Raw genomic sequence first — 19,621 nt, 5'->3', positions numbered from 1 at the left:
GGTCGATATCGTGTTGATGTATGGCTGTTGTGATCAAAATGCCCAACGGGCGTGTGCTATATATACTGTTCGATATCCTGGACGACATCATCCAAGTGTCCGGAACGTTCGCCGGATAGTTACGTTATTTAAGGAAACAGGCAGTGTTCAGCTATATGTGAAACGTCAGCCACGACCCACAACAAATGATGATGCCCAAGTAGGTGTTTTAGCTGCTGTCGCGGCTAATCCGCACATCAGTAGCAGACAAATTGCGCGAGAATCGGGAATCTCAAAAAACGTCGGTGTTGAGAATGCTACATCAACATTGATTGCATCCGTACCATATTTCTATGCACCAGGAATTGCATGGCGACTACTTTGAACGTCGTGTACAGTTCTGCCACTGGGCACAAGAGAAATTACGGGACGGTGACAGATTTTTTGCACACGTTCTATTCAGCGCCGAAGCGTCATTCACCAACAGCGGTAACGTAAACCGGCATAATATGTACTACTGGGCAACGGAAAATCCACGATGGCTCCGACAAGTGGGACATCAGCGACCTTAGCGGGTTAATGTATGGTGCGGCATTATGGGAGGAAGGATAGTTGTCCCCCATTTTATCGATGGCAATCTAAATGATGCAATGTATACCGATTTCCTACGTAATGTTCTACCGATGTTACTACAAGATGTTTCACTGCATGACAGAACGGCGATGTACTTCAACATGATGGATGTGCGGCACATAGCTCGCGTGCGGGTATTGAACAGCATATTTCATGACAGGATGACAGGTGGATTGGTCGTCGAAGCACCATACCATGGCCCGCACGTTCACCAAATCTGACGTCCCTGTATTTCTTTCTGTGGGGAAATTTGAAAGATATTTGCTATCGTGATTCACCTACAACGCCTGACAACATGCGTCAGTGCATTGTCAATGAATGTGCGAACATTTCGGTAGGCGAACTACTCGCTGTTGAGAGGCATGTCGTTGCACGTATTGCCAAATGCATTGAGGTTGACAGACATCATTTTGAGCATTTATTGCATTAATGTGGTATTTACAGTTAATCACTGTGTAACAGCATGCGTTCTCCTAAATGATAAGCTCACAAAGGTTCATGTATCACATTAGAACAACCGAAATAAAATGTTCAAACGTAACTACGTTTTGTATTTTAGTTTAAAAAACCTACCTGTTACCAACTGTTCATCTAAAATTGTGATCCAAATGTTTGTGACTACTACAGCGCCATCTATCACAAAGCGAAAAGAGTGGTCCCACTAAAACATTCATATTTCTTTACGTACTACACGAATACGTAATAAAAAATGGGGGTTCCTATTTAAAAAAACGCTGTTGATATCCGTTTGACCTAAGGCAGCGCCATCTAGCAGGCCAACCATAGCGCCATCTGGTTTCGCCCTTCAAGCTAGACAAGTTTCGTTCTTTGTAGTTTTTTCGTTTGACGCTTATTTCGTGACATATTTGGCCCAGTCACGATCAATGGACCACCCTGTATATAGTGCATGCACTTGTGTTTCTTTTGTTATCTGCCTGTCTTTGCAGTATATGTAAGAGAGTCTGGTGTTCGACAGGTATTTCCAGGATGCAGAAGTGATGATTTTGTATTGTGCAGGATACAAATAGTGTTTACTACATTGATATGGTATGTGGTGATATAGCTCAGGTGGAGATCGGTTTCATGCTGAGAAATTAAAGCTTTCCTCGACAATAGCAGAGCAGTATAGTTGACGAAGTGTCTTCGGCGATAGTTTCTCTATTTCATGATCTGTAGACCACTATTGTAGGGTTTAACTGTCAGTGCATTATGACTGCTGTATGTTTATCTTCGATCTGTACAAAATAGTTTTGCTGCTGAAAGTCTCGTAATTTGCCGTCTGCAGGAAAAATGGCGGACAGTGCTCCCACACCGGAAACAGAAGCAGTTTGGCAGGTAAATTCAGTAAGAGCCAATCAGAAAGCTCCATTCACAAGACATTCTTCGTGCAGGGCATAGGGACCTCTACAGAGAGGGTAAAGGTAGCTACGGAAAGTTATGTGATGTCTGAGAGTAACATGATGTCTTTTTTGTTTGTTGTTCAGAGACACAGCCAAGCAGACCATCCACATCTGGCTGGATGCTGTCCCTCATCCACCACTGTGCCTTTAGGCCAGCAGCTGTAGGACATCGAAAATTCCAGCCGTTTCTTCTCATCTGTAGGACAGTGCTTTCAGTTCTGTTTGTGTAATTGTTCTGATTGTCCCATCTGTGCTTAGACACCAGTGTGTGCTTAGACATCAGTGTGTGCTTCAAGAAGTGGGAAAAAGCGTCCGAGCAGCAAATATAAAACTAAGCTCACTCACCGTTTCTGAAATGTAATGAACACCACGGCAGCTGTAGGACTCAGAAATTTTTCTGTCTCTCTGGAACTTGAAATGTGGTAAACATCCTGTTAAAAGTTACAGAGATATCCACTTCGACTTCCAAACATTGTCGTTCTTTGTGTGTAAAATCAGATATTGCAGCTGATATGGGTTTTGGGATCCGTTTCCCACAAAAGCGTGTGAAGTGTCTCTGGGAGGATTCGAAATTGTGTCACGATCTTTTTAAAGTCCATGTTCGAGTGTGGCAGTGGTGGTAGTCATAAGAATAAAACATGTAATTGTTTAAATAATCTCTTGTCACATGCTAAGCTTTATCTCTCTCTCTGTGCAGTGGTGCATTTAGTTCCTGTGACATCTTCAAGTCATGTATGTGACAATATTCCGCAACAACAGATGTAATAACTCTCAAAGCAGTTCGTGTTCAATGACCAACAGTATCTGCACACTGGGTATGGAAAGGAGGAGGAAGGCTGCAGGTATTTCCAACATGTCAGTAAGCAGGCAGCTGCAACTGCACTTACTACGTGGCCCTGCCATAAACTGGCGTGGTGACTCTTGGGGAGGGAGCATGGCATGCAGCCCATCTTCCAGTGGATGCAGAGACTCTGTGGTGAACGTCTTGCCTCTTGTGCTTTGGGAGATCGACTGGCCTTTCATCGAATGATCTACAGTTACACCACACACATTCATCAGTATGAGTGGCAAAGTGTAACTTAACCCCATCCTGCTGCATTCATTATTCCATGAAGCGTATTTGTCTTCACCAAATAACATTGCTATCGACACAGTCCTCAGATGTATGGTTACAGCTAATATACTCCTCCTTCTTCAGCACAGACATCTCATCCACTGAACACAGTAAACAATTATGTCTGTTATCCCAGTCCAGCAGCTAGACACAGACTGAGTCCTTTACCCGCCATTTTCCCCAGGGCCCCATCTTGTATCACATCATGGGAGGGGGAGGGAAGGGCCGACAGTGCCCTCTGTTGGCGATATTGTGAACTAAGTCAGTTGGACTCCAGACGTCATGGTGAACACATTTGATTGAGCTGCTGCCAATGACAACTCAAACTGTTTAAATAAACAATGCATGCAATATAATGACTAACATCCATCCTATCCAGCAGCCCAATGCTGACCAATTCCTTTTCCCACCAATTTCTAGATGGCGAGGGGCGAGGGTGGGAAGGAGGAGGGAGAAGGAGAGGGGGTTAGGTTAGTGGAGGTAGCGCAGCTGACCTATTTTCCGATCAAACTTTGAACTTCCAACCATGATGTCACTGCGACATTGCCACATCTTTGGCCGCCATCTTGGATCCGCCATCTTGAATAAATCTGGCAACAATGTGGCGTGGTGTGACGCTGCTCTTGTCCCACTACTCCTTTAGTGTGAGATTCTTGGTGAGAAGCACTGTGTTGGAGGTCACATATAGTTAAAACGGCTGTCACTCACTTCCCCTCAGGTCACTCGGTCAATGCAGTAGACGATAGTCCTTTGTATTCTATCAGCACCTACCTCGAATCGTCTTTTGTTTTCCCCATGCTGATGTGAAAAGTACATGCTTTATATATTGTTCAGATAACAGACACAGGTAGTTAATTTCTGATTTTGTTCTATTTGTCATGGTGTTTCTTCAGTTCACAACAAATATATTTTTTGCACGTTTTTTAATAAAGTGTCACTAAGTTAGACTGCAGTATGTCATTTTTGTCATGCACCAACCTGTGCATTTCAGGGGATAGCTATAAGCTCTCAAAATCTGTTTCTGTAGTTTGTCATACACATTGCTATATGAGTGGAAATTCATAACTTATAAAATATGGTGAAGAGTGATTCTCGCAGCGTATTTCTCTTAGTTTTTTCCCCTTAAATAATATATCTCGATAACACACCAAGTTTGCTTCTGAAAGAGGTGATGTTTTCACATGGAGGAGGAGCAAGAACGTTGTCTGGTCGAGCTAAAGGATAAATGATTCTAAATACTGTTTCAACTGAAGCAAAATCCGAGAAATGAACTCCTTCAGACCTACAATTCATGCCCTGTTATAAATATGTGCAGTTTTTCACCATGCTCACATACGATAATTTATAAATAAGAAGCGAAATATGCCTGATATTTAAATCCGTATGTTGCAGTAAGAGAAGTACGATTTTTTTACTGTAAACAAATATGCAGTTGTTATTTTCTTTGTAACTCTGTCTGCTACACTGTCTGACGTGAGGTGGGATAAAAGATTTCTTTGGTGTTACAAGCTTCTAAAGAAACAGGCAGATGTTTTAAAACTCTGAAGGTCTGTAAAAAAGGAACATTTGCTGCATACTGGACCTTTTAAAACATAGGACGTCGGATGAGGAATTGAAAGGATATGTATGACTAACTAAAGTCAGAATAATGTACTTTCGAACTATACTCTCTGGTTTATCAAACTTGCAATACCTTGAGTGCATGAAACGTCACAGTCTTACATAATAGTCTGACATTTTAGGGCCATAACGAATTACACAAGTCCTTTCAAAGCCTGCAATAAAACACTGAAATAATGTGACCATTATTAAATGACCATTACAATGTTTAACAGGAAATTCTGAAAATTAGATGGAAGTATTCTGAAGTATGTGACGGACATTACTCGTCTCTCTCATCTATGTATTGCATTAAACACTCCGCATTTAAACGATAGAGATTTTATCTAGCATTAATTTTTAGTGAAATGTCGGAGCGGAGCGAAAACATGACTCCCTGTAAATTACACATTGGATTCTAGTCTGAATTTTTGGAGCCAAACGAAGAGTGGTAAATAGGCAAATAGTATATCAAACCGACCAGCTTGAGGTACAGTTTGGCAATAATATATTTAATAGCTTGAAAGTAATTAGGATAATTAAGAAGCACCTGAGTAGTGATTTGAAGGAAATTACAGTATTTCACGAACAGCTGCTGCGTGGTATGTAAATGAAGTGTCAAACAGATCATATCTTCAAGGCCTATCTACTATATTTTATGTATGAGAACTTGCACCTGTATGATAGTTCATTTTTAAAATGACTACCTTCGAATCAAGTACTAAATTTCGGACATTCCGAGAACAGCAGACACTAGGAAGACAAATGACATCTCAAGAAGTTTATCTTTTCAAGGCCTAACTGTTTTGCGGATAAAAAGTTACATTTATGTGATACCTAACTTTCAAAATGGTTTCCTTCGAATCAAGCACTAAATTTCGGACATTGCCAGAACAGAAGGCGATAGGAAGGTAAATTAGATGTCAATAAGATCATGCTTTCTAAACAAAACGTGAAAATAGAAAAAATTTAAAAGTCAGTCAAATGTTTTGTCAACTTATTTGTCTAAAAGTAAGAAATAAAAAGAGATTAGAGTATGATCCTCGAAATCATATAACGCAAATGAGGTGCGTCAAATATTCCTCTAACCTGTTTTATTTCTTACTTCACAAAAGATTTGCCTGATTTTTCAATTTTTTATTGAGATGTTTTTGTAACATTATAATCGATAAATGACGCATTAAAATTTCCTGAGGCCCTGCTGTTGTTTCACCGTTCCTATACGTCAGCTATAGGTTAAGATGGAAAGAATTTATTCACTGGCGTTATGCTGTTTTCGAAGTTGGAGAAGTTACATAGCTGGGGGAAGCATATTAGTTTCGAAGTACAACTTTCATTTGATATATGTCTTCGAGTGAGCGTACCATTTGGTGAAGGGCTTTTCAGAGTTGTCGAGGACTTTGACCCAGGGCTTGGACCAGGTTACGCAGCGGCCCACCTCCGACCAGAACTCCTCCGGTTCTTCGAGCGATCTCCGGAACGCCTCTGTGTATTTCTTGCTGACGTGGGTGTGCTGCTTTGGCGTCGCATCTGTAAAAGAAGTTGTTTCACTCACTTTCTTTGGAAAACCAGAAAGAGACAGGAATTTTATTGATGCCTATGAATGCCTGTATAATTACATTCCTCTTCTTTTTCACAGAATAGTTTCAGTTTGTAATGTGTAAATGTTGTAGTTCGTATGTGCGATTTGTCTTAGTCAAAAGGACCGAAACACTTGAAAGACACGCTAAACTGTAAAAGAATTTCAACTCTAGCACTACATATTTCAGTAAACGCTAATATTTCTGTGATTTTTTGCTACTTTGTTGATAGGAACAGCAACTAGATTAAAATCCAAAAAATTACGTTTCGATACACAATATTCATGCAGATGCAATACCACTTAAAAAATGAGAGCAAACACCTCCTGAAGTATACTCAGCGTAGCTAAACAGTGGTACGGCAATTTTTCCTCTTTTTATTCTACAAACGAGGTAGGATTTCTTTTTCTTTTCAAGCACAGAATTAGAGAATACTGCAGTTTATCATGTTATGAGGTGGAAGGCACTATGAATGAAACAGACTACGGGAAAAGTTATACGAATAGTGCGTCACATTTTAACTTCTATTTGTGTAACAAATTTACGTAAATGATAATGGGAAGAAATACGTTTGTACTAGTTTCGCCGAATCGTATTTTGAAAATTATAAATATGTGTCGATCCGTAAATTCTTTCTTCTATAAATACAAATTACTTTCAAATTCGAGTTAGCTTTATTTACTTATAATAACTACGGGGCAGGGTTCAAGACACCATGCGCCATTAACATTTAGGTTATTCGTGATTTTCATAAATCACTTGAGGTAAATGCCAGTATGAGTCTTTGAAAAGGAAACTGCCAACTTCTGTCCTTATTCTTACAAAATTCCAGCTCTTGCTCCGTCTCTAATGACATCGTCGTCAACGGGACATTAAATCCTAACGTTCTTTTCTCTCTTAAGATGTTCTACTAGCGTTGAAGAGTCTACATGTCATAGTTCTTGAGTAGGTCACACACAGTCATCCATTAATCCGCCCAGGTGTGCGACTGGATTAAGAACCTGCCGGCAGGTAGAACGTTATCCTCGATAATCATTCGTCCACACATACAATAATTTTTGTGTATGCCACCTGGAAGTGCAATATGGACCTTAATGGCTTTGTTATATATTAATTACATGGCAGATGGCGTTAAGTATTATTTGAGGTTGAGAATTTGACAGACGATTAACCTGGCACAAAAAAAGACAATTAACTTTTGATATAGAGAAGTGAAAATTGCACAAGTCACCAGATATATAAAAAAAGTATTAGCCCATGGCTACACGATTAATAAGTAACAGCAAGTAGTACTCACGACACAAAACGCGTGAAAGTAACATTGGTGGAGATAGAAGTGAAGCAAAAATAATTGTATAACAAATGGCAGTCTTAGTTCCACTGGCATGGTTTTGGCAAACTGTCGTTCGTCAGTGAATGATATTGCTTACAAGTGAACCTCCCCATCGCAGCCCCGTCTGATTTAGTTATAAGTAGGCACAGTGGATAGGCCTTGAAAAACTGAACACAGATCAATCGAGAAAACAGCTAGAAGTTGTGTGGAACTATGAAAAAATAAGGAAAATATACAAACTGAGGAGTCCGTCAGCAAGATAGGCAACATCTTGGTTATCATGAGTTCGGGAGCGCCGTGGTCCCGTAGTTAGCGTGAGCAGCTGCAGAACAAGAGGTCCTTGGTTCAAGTCTTCCATCGAGTGAAAAGTTTAATTTTTTATTTTCAGACAATTATCAAAGTTCAGGCACTCACACATAATCAACTTCGCTCTCCAAAATTCCAGGACATGTTCAGATTTGCTTGGACATATGCAGGATTTGACGCTCTACACACGGAAAATTTGAAAAAGATTATGACAGAGCACAGGGAAAACAGTGCGACTGTGAAACTGTTGCATTCATTTGTTGCAGTTTATGTGACAAACTCTTATGTTTTCATCACTTTTTTGGGAGTGATTATCACATCCACAAGAAAACCTAAATCGGGCAAGGTAGAAGAACCTTTTTACCCATTCGCCAAGTGTACAAGTTAGGTGGGTCGACAACATATTCCTGTTATGTGATGCACATACCGTCAACAGTGTCGTATAGAATATATCAGACTTTTTTTCCTGTGGAGAAATCGTTTGACCTATGACCTTGCAATCAAATGTTTTCGGTTCCCATTGGAGAGGCACGTCCTTTAGTCTACTAATCGCACGGTTTTGCGGTGCGTTCGCAAAACACAGACACTAAACTTATTGCAGTGAACAGAGACGTCAATAAACGAACGGACAGATCATAACTTTGCAAAAATAAAGAAAGTATGCTTTTCACTCGAGGGAAGACTTGAACCAAGAACCTCTCGTTCCGCAGCTGCTCACGCTAACCACGGGACCACGGCGCTCCTGAGCTCACATTCTCCTTGATGTTGCCTATCTTGGGTATGGACTACTCAGTTTGTATATTTTGCTTATTTTTTTCATAGTTCCGCACAACTTCTTCCTGTTTTCTCGATTGATCTGAGTTAAGTTTTTCAAGGCCTATCCACTGTGCCAACTCATAAGTAAATCTTAGGGGGGTGCGATGGGGAGGTTCCCTTGTTAGAAAGCGTTTGTACGGCCTATACTGTAACTCTGCTCGAGTATGTACAAACCGATTTATGCTAACTTAACAGAGGACACTGAATATTTACAAAGAAGAGCAACGTGATTGGTCTCAGTTTTGTTTGTTAGACGAGTTTTTGCAACAGAAATCTTGAAAAATCTGTATTCAGAGGTACTTGCAAAAAGACGTCTTGAAAATTCTGAAAGTCAGTTTTCGAGACAAGTATTCGTCAGCTCCCTACTCATTGCTCCATTTGGCACATGAAGATAAACTCGAGATAAAAGCTTGAACAGAAGTATATGAGCAAGTAATTAGTCTTCTCACACTCCAGCCTTGAAAAGAACGGAAGGTATCTTTAATATATGCCAAATACACAACAGATCTGAGTTACAAGAATTGTTAAACAAAAACACTTGTCACTATACGATAGCAACGGACCACTAAGCTAAAAACGGGAACAAATCTGAACCCTCATTGTTCAGAAAAACAGATTGCACATTCAAAACATAGTCTTTTACGGTAAACCATGGCAGAAAATGTACATCGAAAGGGCCAAACGCATTAGAAATGAGATTTACTTTTACTATCAAACAACACATAAGTCGTGCAAAATTTGTTGGTCTTAAACTGGTTCAGGATTTCCAATGAGCACGGGCTAAGAACATGAAAGGGAAAAAAAGAAAAGAAACGAAAAGAAAAAAATCTGGATACTAAGTTGGAAGTAACCAAACTCATTAAACACATATCCATTTTTGTTCTATACGATGCTTTGACAAATATTATACTAGATACAGCTAAAAATAGTGCAAAAGCGAAGAGGAGCAAACAAAACAAAATTTCATAAGGTAGGAGAAAGTTGATGAAGAAGGGCAAAAGTAGACGATAACAGGAGTTACATGGAATTAATTGAATAAAACAAAACTACTCCGAAATAATTAAGAACAGATGTCGTAAAGGACACTGTTGACGATTATGAAGACAATCGAGAAGAACCGAAGTGTGAAGAATCGAAACATATACTCTTGCTGGCTAGACATATTACCACATTTCAGGAAGTCAGATGGAAGACTGCATCAAAGGTGTTTAAAAATTTCTTCAAAAATCTATGTACTGTGTGAGGGAGTTCTGCAAGGTAATTCCTCCGAATTTTTCACGTGGAAACACTTAAAGATTCTTAAATAAAACAAACTTTATTAACAGCCCACACCTTTATTTTTAATGTATACATATGTATTTCTTAACATAGTCACTCTGGTGACGAACATATTTCTCCCAAAGAGAGCCCAGTTTGTTGATGCCGTAACTGTAGAATGTTTGACTTTGTTGACCGAGACACCATCTCACATTTGCTTATGAGCTTTCATAACTATCAAAGTGCAGTTCTCGAAGGTGTTCTTTAACTTTTGGGAGCAGATGAAAATCGAGTGGGGCCAGGTCGGTACTCTATGGAGGATGATCGATGGTGTTCCCCAAGATAGTATTACTGGCCATCTGCTGTTCCTCATATATATATAATCGATTTAGGAAGCAATCTATGCAGGCATCTTAGGTTATTTGCAGATGATGCTGTTGTTCGTCGTCTAGTAAAGTCATCAGAAGATCAAAACAAATTGCAAAACGATTTAGATAAGATATCTATATGGTGCGAAAATTGGCGATTGACCATAAATAATGAAAAGCGTGGGGTTATCCACATGAATGCTGAAAGGAATCTGTCAAATCTAAAGGCCACAAATTCAACTAAATACCTAGGAAGGCTTTCGACAGCGTTCCTCACAAGCGTCTTCTAACCCAACTGCGTGCCTACGGAGTATGGCCTCAGTTGTGCGACTGGTTTCGTGATTTCCTGTTTGAAAGATCACAGTTTGTACTAATAGACGGAAAGTCATCGAGTAAAACAGAAGTAATATCCGGCGTTCCCCAAGGAAGTGTTATAGACCCTCTATTGTTCCTGATCTATATTAACGACATAGGAGACAATCTGAGTAGCCGTCTTAGATTATTTGCAGATGATGCTGTCATTTACCGTCTTGTAAAGTTATCAGATGATCAAAATGACTTGCAAAATGGTTTGGATAAATATATGTATGGTGTGAAAAGTGGCAATTGACCCTCAATAAAGAAAAGTGTGTAGTTATTCACATGGGTGCTAAAAGAAATCAGCTAAATTTCGATTACGCGATAAGTCACACAAATCTGAAGGCTGTAAATTCAGCTAAATACTGAACCAAAGACTGCGATTCATTGGCAGAACACTTAGGAGGTGCAACAGGTCTATTAAAGAGACTGCTTACACCACACTTGTCCTCCCTATTCTCGAGTATTGCTGTGCGGTGTGGGATCCGCATCAGGTGGGACTGACGGATGACATCGAAAAAGTACAAAGAAGGGCAGCTCGTTTTGTATTATCGCGAAATAGGGGAGATACTGTCACAGACATGATACGTGAATTGGAGTGGCAATCGTTAAAATAAAGGCGTTTTTCGTTGCGACGGGATCTCCTCATGAAATTTCAATCACCAGTTTTCTCCTCCGATTGCGAAAACATTCTGTTGGCATCCACCTACATAGGGAGAAATGATCATCACGATAAAATAAGAGAACTCAGGGCTCGCACAGAAAAATTTAAGTGCTCGTTTTTCCCGTGTGCCGTTCGAGAGTGGAACGGTAGAGAGACAACTTGAAGGTGGTTCATTGAACCCTCTGCCAGGCACTTTATTGTGAATAGCAGAGTAATCACGTATATGTAGATGAATTACAATTACAGACAACTTAAATTGGAAAAAAAACATAGAAATTGTTGTTGGGAGGGCGAACTAAAGACTGCGTTTTGTTGACTGAACACTTAGAAGATGCAACAGATCAGCTAAAGAGACTGCGTACACTGCGCTTATCGGTCCTCTTTTGGGGTACGGCTGCGCGGTCTGGGAGCCTTACCAGGCAGGATTAATGGAGTACATCGACAGTTCAAAGAAGGGCACCGCGTTTTGTGTTATCGAGAAATAGGGGACAGAGTGCCATGGACATGATACAGGATTTGGGCTGGAAATCACTAAAACAAAGGGGTTTTTCGTTGCGGCACGATCTTCTCACGAAATTTCAGTCACCAACTTCCTCCTCCGAATGAGAAAATATTTTGTTGACGCTGACCTACAAAGGAAGAAACGATCATCATAATGAAATAAGGGAAATCAGAGCTAGCACGGCAAGATATAGGTGTTGGTTTTTTTTTTTCCGCGAGCTGTTCGAGAGTTAGTGTGAAGATGGTTCGATGAACTCTCTGCCAGGCTCCTAAATGCGATTTGGGGAGTAGCCATGTAGATGTAGATATAGATGACAGTGAACCCAAGGGGTAGGATTGTTGCAGAAGTCGCAGAGCTCGTTTGTGGCCTGGCATTGTCGTGCTGAAGGAGAGGAGGCTGCATGTGTGAACAAACTCTTCGAATTCCTGCTTTCAGTTTTCTGAGAGTTTCTCACGTACCGCCATAGTTACGTTACACACCACCATGTTGCACGCCACTGTTCGGAGTCCTTTAGCGTCAGAGGGTTACAACTTGCGTCAGCGAAGCGGGAAAGCCGACCCAGTAATGTGCGTGACATGTAGTAACACCTCAACCTATGTTAAGAAAAGTTTTAAAAACTCGAAGGCGTTACTTTTCACTATGCCCTCGCTTCCACGGAAATCAAAAATCACATAACAGACTCCGAGAATCAGTACAGAAAAAGTTGGAGACGGTATATCAGCTACCACTTTGTGTGGGGTTTATAGAGTATGAGAAAGCGGTTGGAACTCCCACAGTAAAATCTGTGTTGGCAGTACTTGAGAAACAAGGAATGGAGTCTACCTACATCAGTTTGTTGAAGAATATATACAAAATGGCTACATCTTTCATTCGATTGCAATGAGAGAGTTGAAAGTTCAGAACTAAGAAAAGATTTGGGCAAGATGACTCAATTTAACCAAATATTTTTCCGTTGGCTTGGAGGATGTCTTCAAATAACTATACTGAGAATAAGAAAGGAGTCTGTGTAAACGGGTTTTATCTGTACCACTTTTGAATTGCATGTAACTTTGTTTTGTTTGTTTCGGATCCAATTAACCTTCAATAAAGGCTGGAGGAATTGACCAGGGCAAGATATTACCCCTAAACAGTAATTACGGGGAAAACAATGTACAATCAGTTTGCGGATAGGAGACTAGTAAAGATTAATGACGAAGTAATAGCAATAGCTGGCGAATTTGTATACTTTGGACACCTGAAAACATCATGCGTACGGATAGCCACAGAAATACGCAGGATGTGTTGAAGCTGATTTTGGAAACTGATTGCTGCACTCAGCGTCCAGTTCCCAACTTGCTTTAAACGGAAAGTCTACAACCAGTATATTGCCGGTACTAACCAATTCAGATAACACATGGACATCAAACTTTAAAAATTGGTTGATTGCCCAACGGGCTATGGAAAAATGTATTTTGAGTATGACAAATAGGGACATAAAAACAAACAGATGGATAAGAGCAAAGGCAGGAATTGAGGATGTGATATTGATTGTGAAGAAACTGAAATGGAGATGGCCCGAGCATACCCCCTCAATCGAAAATGCTTCGAGAGTGAATTAATAGAAACTAGGGCAACGTTAACATGATGGTTCTACTGAGTCTCCCTCCCCCTCCCCCCCTCCCCCCTACACACCCGCTCGAGTACAATGCACCAAACTTTCATACTACCATGTGAGACCGTCGGAAAATTCCTTCTATGGTATGTTGTTCAGATTGAATGTCACATTGACTTGAATGTCGAATATGTCGTCGTCAAAGCGTTAACCCTTTGTGTGAATTTCTGTACTTTTTCGTTTTATGTTAGATTCGTATTGATAACAGCAAGTTTCGTCACCCGTGGCGATTTTTTCCAAGGAAGAGTTATTCCCGTTTTGCATTTTAATCAGTTCATGGCAGCCGTCCACGCGTCGCTATTTTTTCGGGAATCCAGGAGCGCGGGACAAACTTTGCACACATTTCTCTCTTCTTCAAAAAATTCTCAAGAATTTCCTGAGCACCTACATTAGAGATGTTGCTCCATGGCGATTTGTGACACAACAACGGTGACACTCTAGGGTAACATATCCACTACTTAATTCTGCCTGTTCTAAACAGACAAGTCGAATACTCATCTGTTGTTTACAGCTGATAGCTCAACCTCCCACCGTAATTAGTGCGCTGAATAAAATCTGTCACTGAACTTTTTGGCCGGAGTGTGTATGACAAGACGAATTGATTCAAGTGGAATAAAAAGGTTCTGTGTTGGATTCGTTGGGTCAGACTTAGTGGATGACCTAATGGATCACGGACTGACGGCATAAAGAATCAAGGAGGGCAAATGTGAAAATCTAGAGATCAAGATTTACGATGAAGTCTATCCATGCTGATTCATTACATTAATTACAACAATCTACGATATCACATATGGACATGAGACTTCTTCAGAGTTACCGTGTCAAGGACGTGTTGCCTAACCAAGAAAGAGTTATAGCGATTCCGAATAGACGTTTCCTGGTTGTTTTCAGAAGCTTTATTAGCCTTGGTAAGAATTTTTTCAGTCGAAATTTAATGTCAAGCTGTATAAAACGTTTTAGGTTTTTGATATATATTGATTCAATTGTTCATAGAAATTCTGAGGCAGAACACGTTATGCAGGAAGTTGCGTCACTTTGGGAGCACTATAATTTCATTAAGAAGTCCTCTGTATTGTCATACAATCCGAGTCTTAATAAAGTTAGCTTTCAACAAGAGAACATTTTTCCATATGCTTCATTGGACAACCACGTTTATGTCAATTATTCAACATGCAATGAATCGCCATTATGAGAATTTTGTTTTACATTAACGTAGCTTTTGCAGTCGGCATTTACTAGTAAAATTGTTCTGAACCGCATCATATTATCAGTCTTAACCAATTGATCGGTCCCGACTGCGTGGCGACTACTAAGTTTAAACTCGATGCTTCGTTGACAAATTCCTTGCTACTGAGGCCGATACTTCGCTTAGATAGCAGGACTCGGCTGACAAGGTAGAAGAAACATTTGTCGTCTTTTCTTTATTTTTTAATCTCATTTTTCTTAAGATGTGATCTCACACTAGCGAATCACCCCGACAAGAAAAGAACTTCACGAGGTAATGAATGAATATTCATTTGCGTTTGAGTAATGCAAATATACCAGAGTGACAAATCTGACGTTGTGTTCAACTATGTAAGGAAGAATAAAGATGGAGCAGGAGACATTCATAGCGTCTGTGGATCTAGCGAAACCATGAGACAACGTAAATTTGGGAATTGTGGGAAGAATTAAGAACAAAATAAAGAGACTGACCGATAATTTACAGCATATCGTTAGAGCAGGTTCTATAATAAAAATTGTACGTATAGAAAGAAAAATTCGTCTTAAAGAGGGCGTAAGGTAAGAATGTTGCATGTCAGCCATATTGTTTATCATTTATGTTACAGGGAAAGTGAACGAACTGAAATAAAATTTTGGAACAAAAATGAAGATGCAGCGGACCACCAGATGATAATGAGACGTTTCAAGACGTCATAGGCTTTGTGATCGAAAGCAAAGTGGATTTAGAAGACATGAGGAAAGAAGTGAGCAAAATCACTTAATAGTTATGTTTAAGCTAAACAAAACAAGAACGAAAGAGTTGAAGAGTACTAGGAGGGAGACTAGCTACTTGATAAACATCAAAACTGGGAACACAAAGCAGCAGAATTCATAGCAAAAAATACACTAGATGGCTGAATCAGAGATATCACAAGTAGGGTGATGCAAACGATGAAAGCATCGTTCAAAAAAAGACTAAGTATTGATGTAGATTCAAGGAAAATGTTTGTGAAATTGAACGTCTAGTGTAGAGTATTATATGGAGAGGAAAACGAAACATGGCAAACTAAAGAAGAAACTGAAAAAATTTAAAATGTTTTGCTACGTAAAGTTAATGCCAGTTGGCATATAAATCACAGAATCAAGTGTTATTCGAAATAGTAGATGAAGGAAGAAGGTCATCGATAAAGATTATAACATTAAAAGCTCTTCATTGGAATGGCAAAGGAGGAAGAGTTCTTGAAAAAAAAAACAAAGATAAGAATATGTAAACGGTTTAGAGGATTTTGACTCAAGTAGGTATCGTACACAACACAGGAAACGACGAAACACGGTATCAAATTAGTCGAAAATCTAATGACCATGAAATGCAAATAAAATGTACAGGTAAAGAAAACCAGACAAGGGAACCAGTGAATGTATAATATTCTTAAATGTTTTGAGTGTCGGTCTCACATGTTGCTGTTATAGTAGAACGAACGAAAACTCTTTGCATGTGACTAAATTATTTTATTGCTCGTTATAGGAAGGCAACTTATTACGATACATTAAGAGTATCGTACTAAGCGTCACATCATTGAGTTCTGTTGAGCAGTTTCATTGCGATCTCGGTTCCACCAAAGTCGGACGCCTCGGTGCCCCAATAAAGGCTGAGGACACCAAACAAATAAATTACGTTGACGCGACGAACTAATGTCAGACAGTAAATTTGTGTCTCCCCTCTCTAAGGGTACGAGAAAGGCAATAAAGTGAAGTTCGGTATATTTGTTGCAGGTACACAGGTGCTCTGATTGGATTCCAACGCATTAAGCGACCTGCCCCACCTGTCTCCCTTTTTGAGGCGAACTACCCACTAGATTAGAACACCCGATATGACAACAACTTCTGCAACTCGAAAAAAATCGAAGTTTTTCATCGAGACAGCATGACTTTATTAACTAAGTACAATAATATTTCATAAAAAAGTGGAGGTAGTTTGAGGTAAATTTCCTCTTAAGACAAGAAGAGGGCGATCGAAGTCTAAGAAATATAATTATTGATATCGATAGTCTTGAGGAAGAATTTTACCAAGATTTTTATGAGAGAAGTCTGACTTCCGAGTCGATACAAAGTTCTTCAGACATTAACCGCATTGAAAGTTTCACAGAAATAACCAGTGTCTTAATATCTGTGCTATGACTAAGAAAAAATGACGATTTTCCAAAAGTTTTGTCCTTTTCTCTTCAATTCGTGGACAACTGATGTTAACTGTATTTTGGCATATAACATGATACTTGTTGGAGGATATTGTCCAACATGCAGTTAACAAATGAATATAATATAGTCTAAAGACGTTAGTAATCGAAGAAACTGGAGTTATCTTAGAAGTGAGTGTTCCCAACATTTATGCTTCTTAATAATTATGCATTACCTTCCTCTTTTAATTGCCTTCATGCGTTTAATGATGATAATGTGCAGATATTTAACATGTAGTGAAAATTAAAAACGGCGTCTCAAGGGAAACGGACTTGGGTATTCTCAACGTACTCGTAGTTCTACAGGCCCATGAGGTTGTAAACTGCTGCGCGCATTGACGTTGTGTGTGAGAGTGTTTTGGAAGAAAAGTAATGCATTCAACTTGGGATTGGATATTTATTATTTTCATTACTTTTAATGTCTTCTGTATCTCTTCCACTGTAACTTCAGTGTTTTCCACGCAGCTTTTCATTAACGCCTATGTAACACTGGATTCATTTCACTTATTTTCCAATTCCAGAGAGTGCCTTCTCTTTGTAAAAGTTCTTTTTTCTTAGTAAACAAGTAAGTCTGGATTGATGTTTCAGTTATCTTCCACAGGTCAAAACTGTTTCTTTCCGTTTCTGATTTTCTTTACTTTTCCTGTTACTTAGCATTGTCTGGAACCTGCCGAAACTTACTTTTTGTGTATCTTAGGACTTTCACTTATGGGTTAAGTACTGCTTTTCTGATAATTTTGATTTATAGAAATTTTAGTTGTTTCACCCTGTGTTGACGACTTACTTTCGACGCATATGATTTACACGTATGTCCTTTGACACTTCTGTTTCAGAAAGGATATCATAGTTAACTAATGGCCGAATCCACAAATTTCTTCTACATGTAAAGCTGGATCACCTTGATGCGTAGCGCCGTTTCCTGCAGTGAATCCGGCAGAGTATATAAATTACGTATATGTTTTGTTGTTAAGTAAAAGTGACTGACAGTTAAATTTTCCTTTGAAATCACTGCAATGATAAATACTTTAAGCTTTGCTGTGATATAGTATCTGTGTCTAATATAATTATGTAATTTCTAATTATTATCACCAGTTACGTTGGGTCTCTCTCTCTCTCTCTCTGTTCAGATTTCTCCAACAGTGGTATGCTCTATTTAAACAATACAAGTTTTTTTATTATTCAAAATGGTGGTTGACGCAAATTGCAAACGAAGAGGGTCAATTTGAATTTTATTGTTGCCTACTGTATTTCGCGGCGCTATTTCACTATCTTCCAGAGCAAAATTCCTCTAGTAAAGAGTTCAGAACTTCATTTCTCATTTTCTGTCGTACTTATGCATATAGCAAAACATTTTTTTTCCAACGATTACGTACGTCAGCACGTGTACAAAATTACAGTATTTCTCGTGAAGTATATGTTACATGTATCTGGTCTGCCGGTCCTAAGATTAAGTTAGAGCTCTTGTGTTTAAATCTTAGTAAATAGGAATTGTAATTAGTCATAGTAAAAACCAACTATTAAATCCATACTAACAATAAAACTGTAAAACCGTCTTGTGTGTCAGTTTGTCTGTTTGGACACCCTAGTTCCCAAAAACACTAGATTAAATTTCATGGGGTTTTCACAGGTTACTTGAGCGTAGCTTGGGGCAATGTAAAGGCTTTGTTTGATCCAATTTGAAACATGAAAAAAAAAGATATTACAGTTTACACTTTTCTGTAAAATCATCTGCTCAACTTAGCCATCTTGGCATGGTACACCTAAGAAACAACTGATGATGCTGTTAGTTTTCTTAACTTAAAGAGCCGAATAATTTATACGGGTCGTTACTTTAACTAACTGACAGAATGAAGCGGCTCAATATTACCTTCATATACTAATTAACAAAGAATTTACTTGGCTAGGACATACAGATTTACTGATTTCGCATTGTGTATTAAAAACTTAATGACATTGCATTGCTTCTTTCGATACGCTTCTTTGCTAGGAGAAAGGAATCTATTAAGTTTAGGTCGCAATTTGGGTGCCTACTCATTACATTTTGATTTCGTTTCGTTTATGAATAAAATGCCTAGAAAACGGCTGAGTCTTTCTGAATACACCAGAATGGCTAAAATACTGAGGACTACGCGGTATCAAAAAAGTTCAAATGTTTGTGAATTCATAAGGGACCGAACTGCTGAGGTCATCGGTCCCTAAACTTACACACTACTTAAACTAACTTACACTAACTTACGCTAAGAACAAAACACATGTCCTTGCCCGAGGAAGGACTCGAACCTCCTGGGGGAGGGTGGGGGAGGGGGGGCGGGGCGGAATTCGTGAGTGGCGCCTCAAACCGCGCGGCCACTTCGCGCGGCTGCGGTATCAAGAATCCAATGAAAATCGTTAGGCGAGACTTGATGTGGTTCGAGTTCTACATCTACATCTACATGGATACTCCGCAAATCATACTTAAGTGCATGGCAAAGGGCTCCTCGAACCACCTTCACAATAATTTTCTATTATTCCAATCTCGAACAGTGCGTGGCAAAAACGAACATCTATAGCATTCCGTGCAAGGTCAGATTAACCTTATTTTATTATGATGATCGTTTATTGCTATGTAGGTCAGCGTCAAAAGAA

The 19,621-nt window shown here is 39.4% G+C and overlaps 1 protein-coding gene across 1 annotated transcript in view; it reads right to left on the bottom strand.

Moving 5' to 3' along the window:
• LOC126470040 (acyl-CoA synthetase short-chain family member 3, mitochondrial) overlaps nucleotides 1-19,621 on the bottom strand; it is a 324,267-nt gene that overhangs the window by 193,516 nt on the left and 111,130 nt on the right. Inside the window, exon 2 of the mRNA XM_050097536.1 lies at nucleotides 6,090-6,255. Within this exon, the coding sequence (XP_049953493.1) occupies nucleotides 6,090-6,255 (166 nt within the window). The remainder of the gene's footprint in view (nucleotides 1-6,089; nucleotides 6,256-19,621) is intronic.

This window comes from Schistocerca serialis, chromosome 3 (assembly GCF_023864345.2).
Source record: "Schistocerca serialis cubense isolate TAMUIC-IGC-003099 chromosome 3, iqSchSeri2.2, whole genome shotgun sequence".
Taxonomy (NCBI): domain Eukaryota; kingdom Metazoa; phylum Arthropoda; class Insecta; order Orthoptera; family Acrididae; genus Schistocerca; species Schistocerca serialis.
This window is presented reverse-complemented; position numbering and strand designations above follow the sequence as displayed.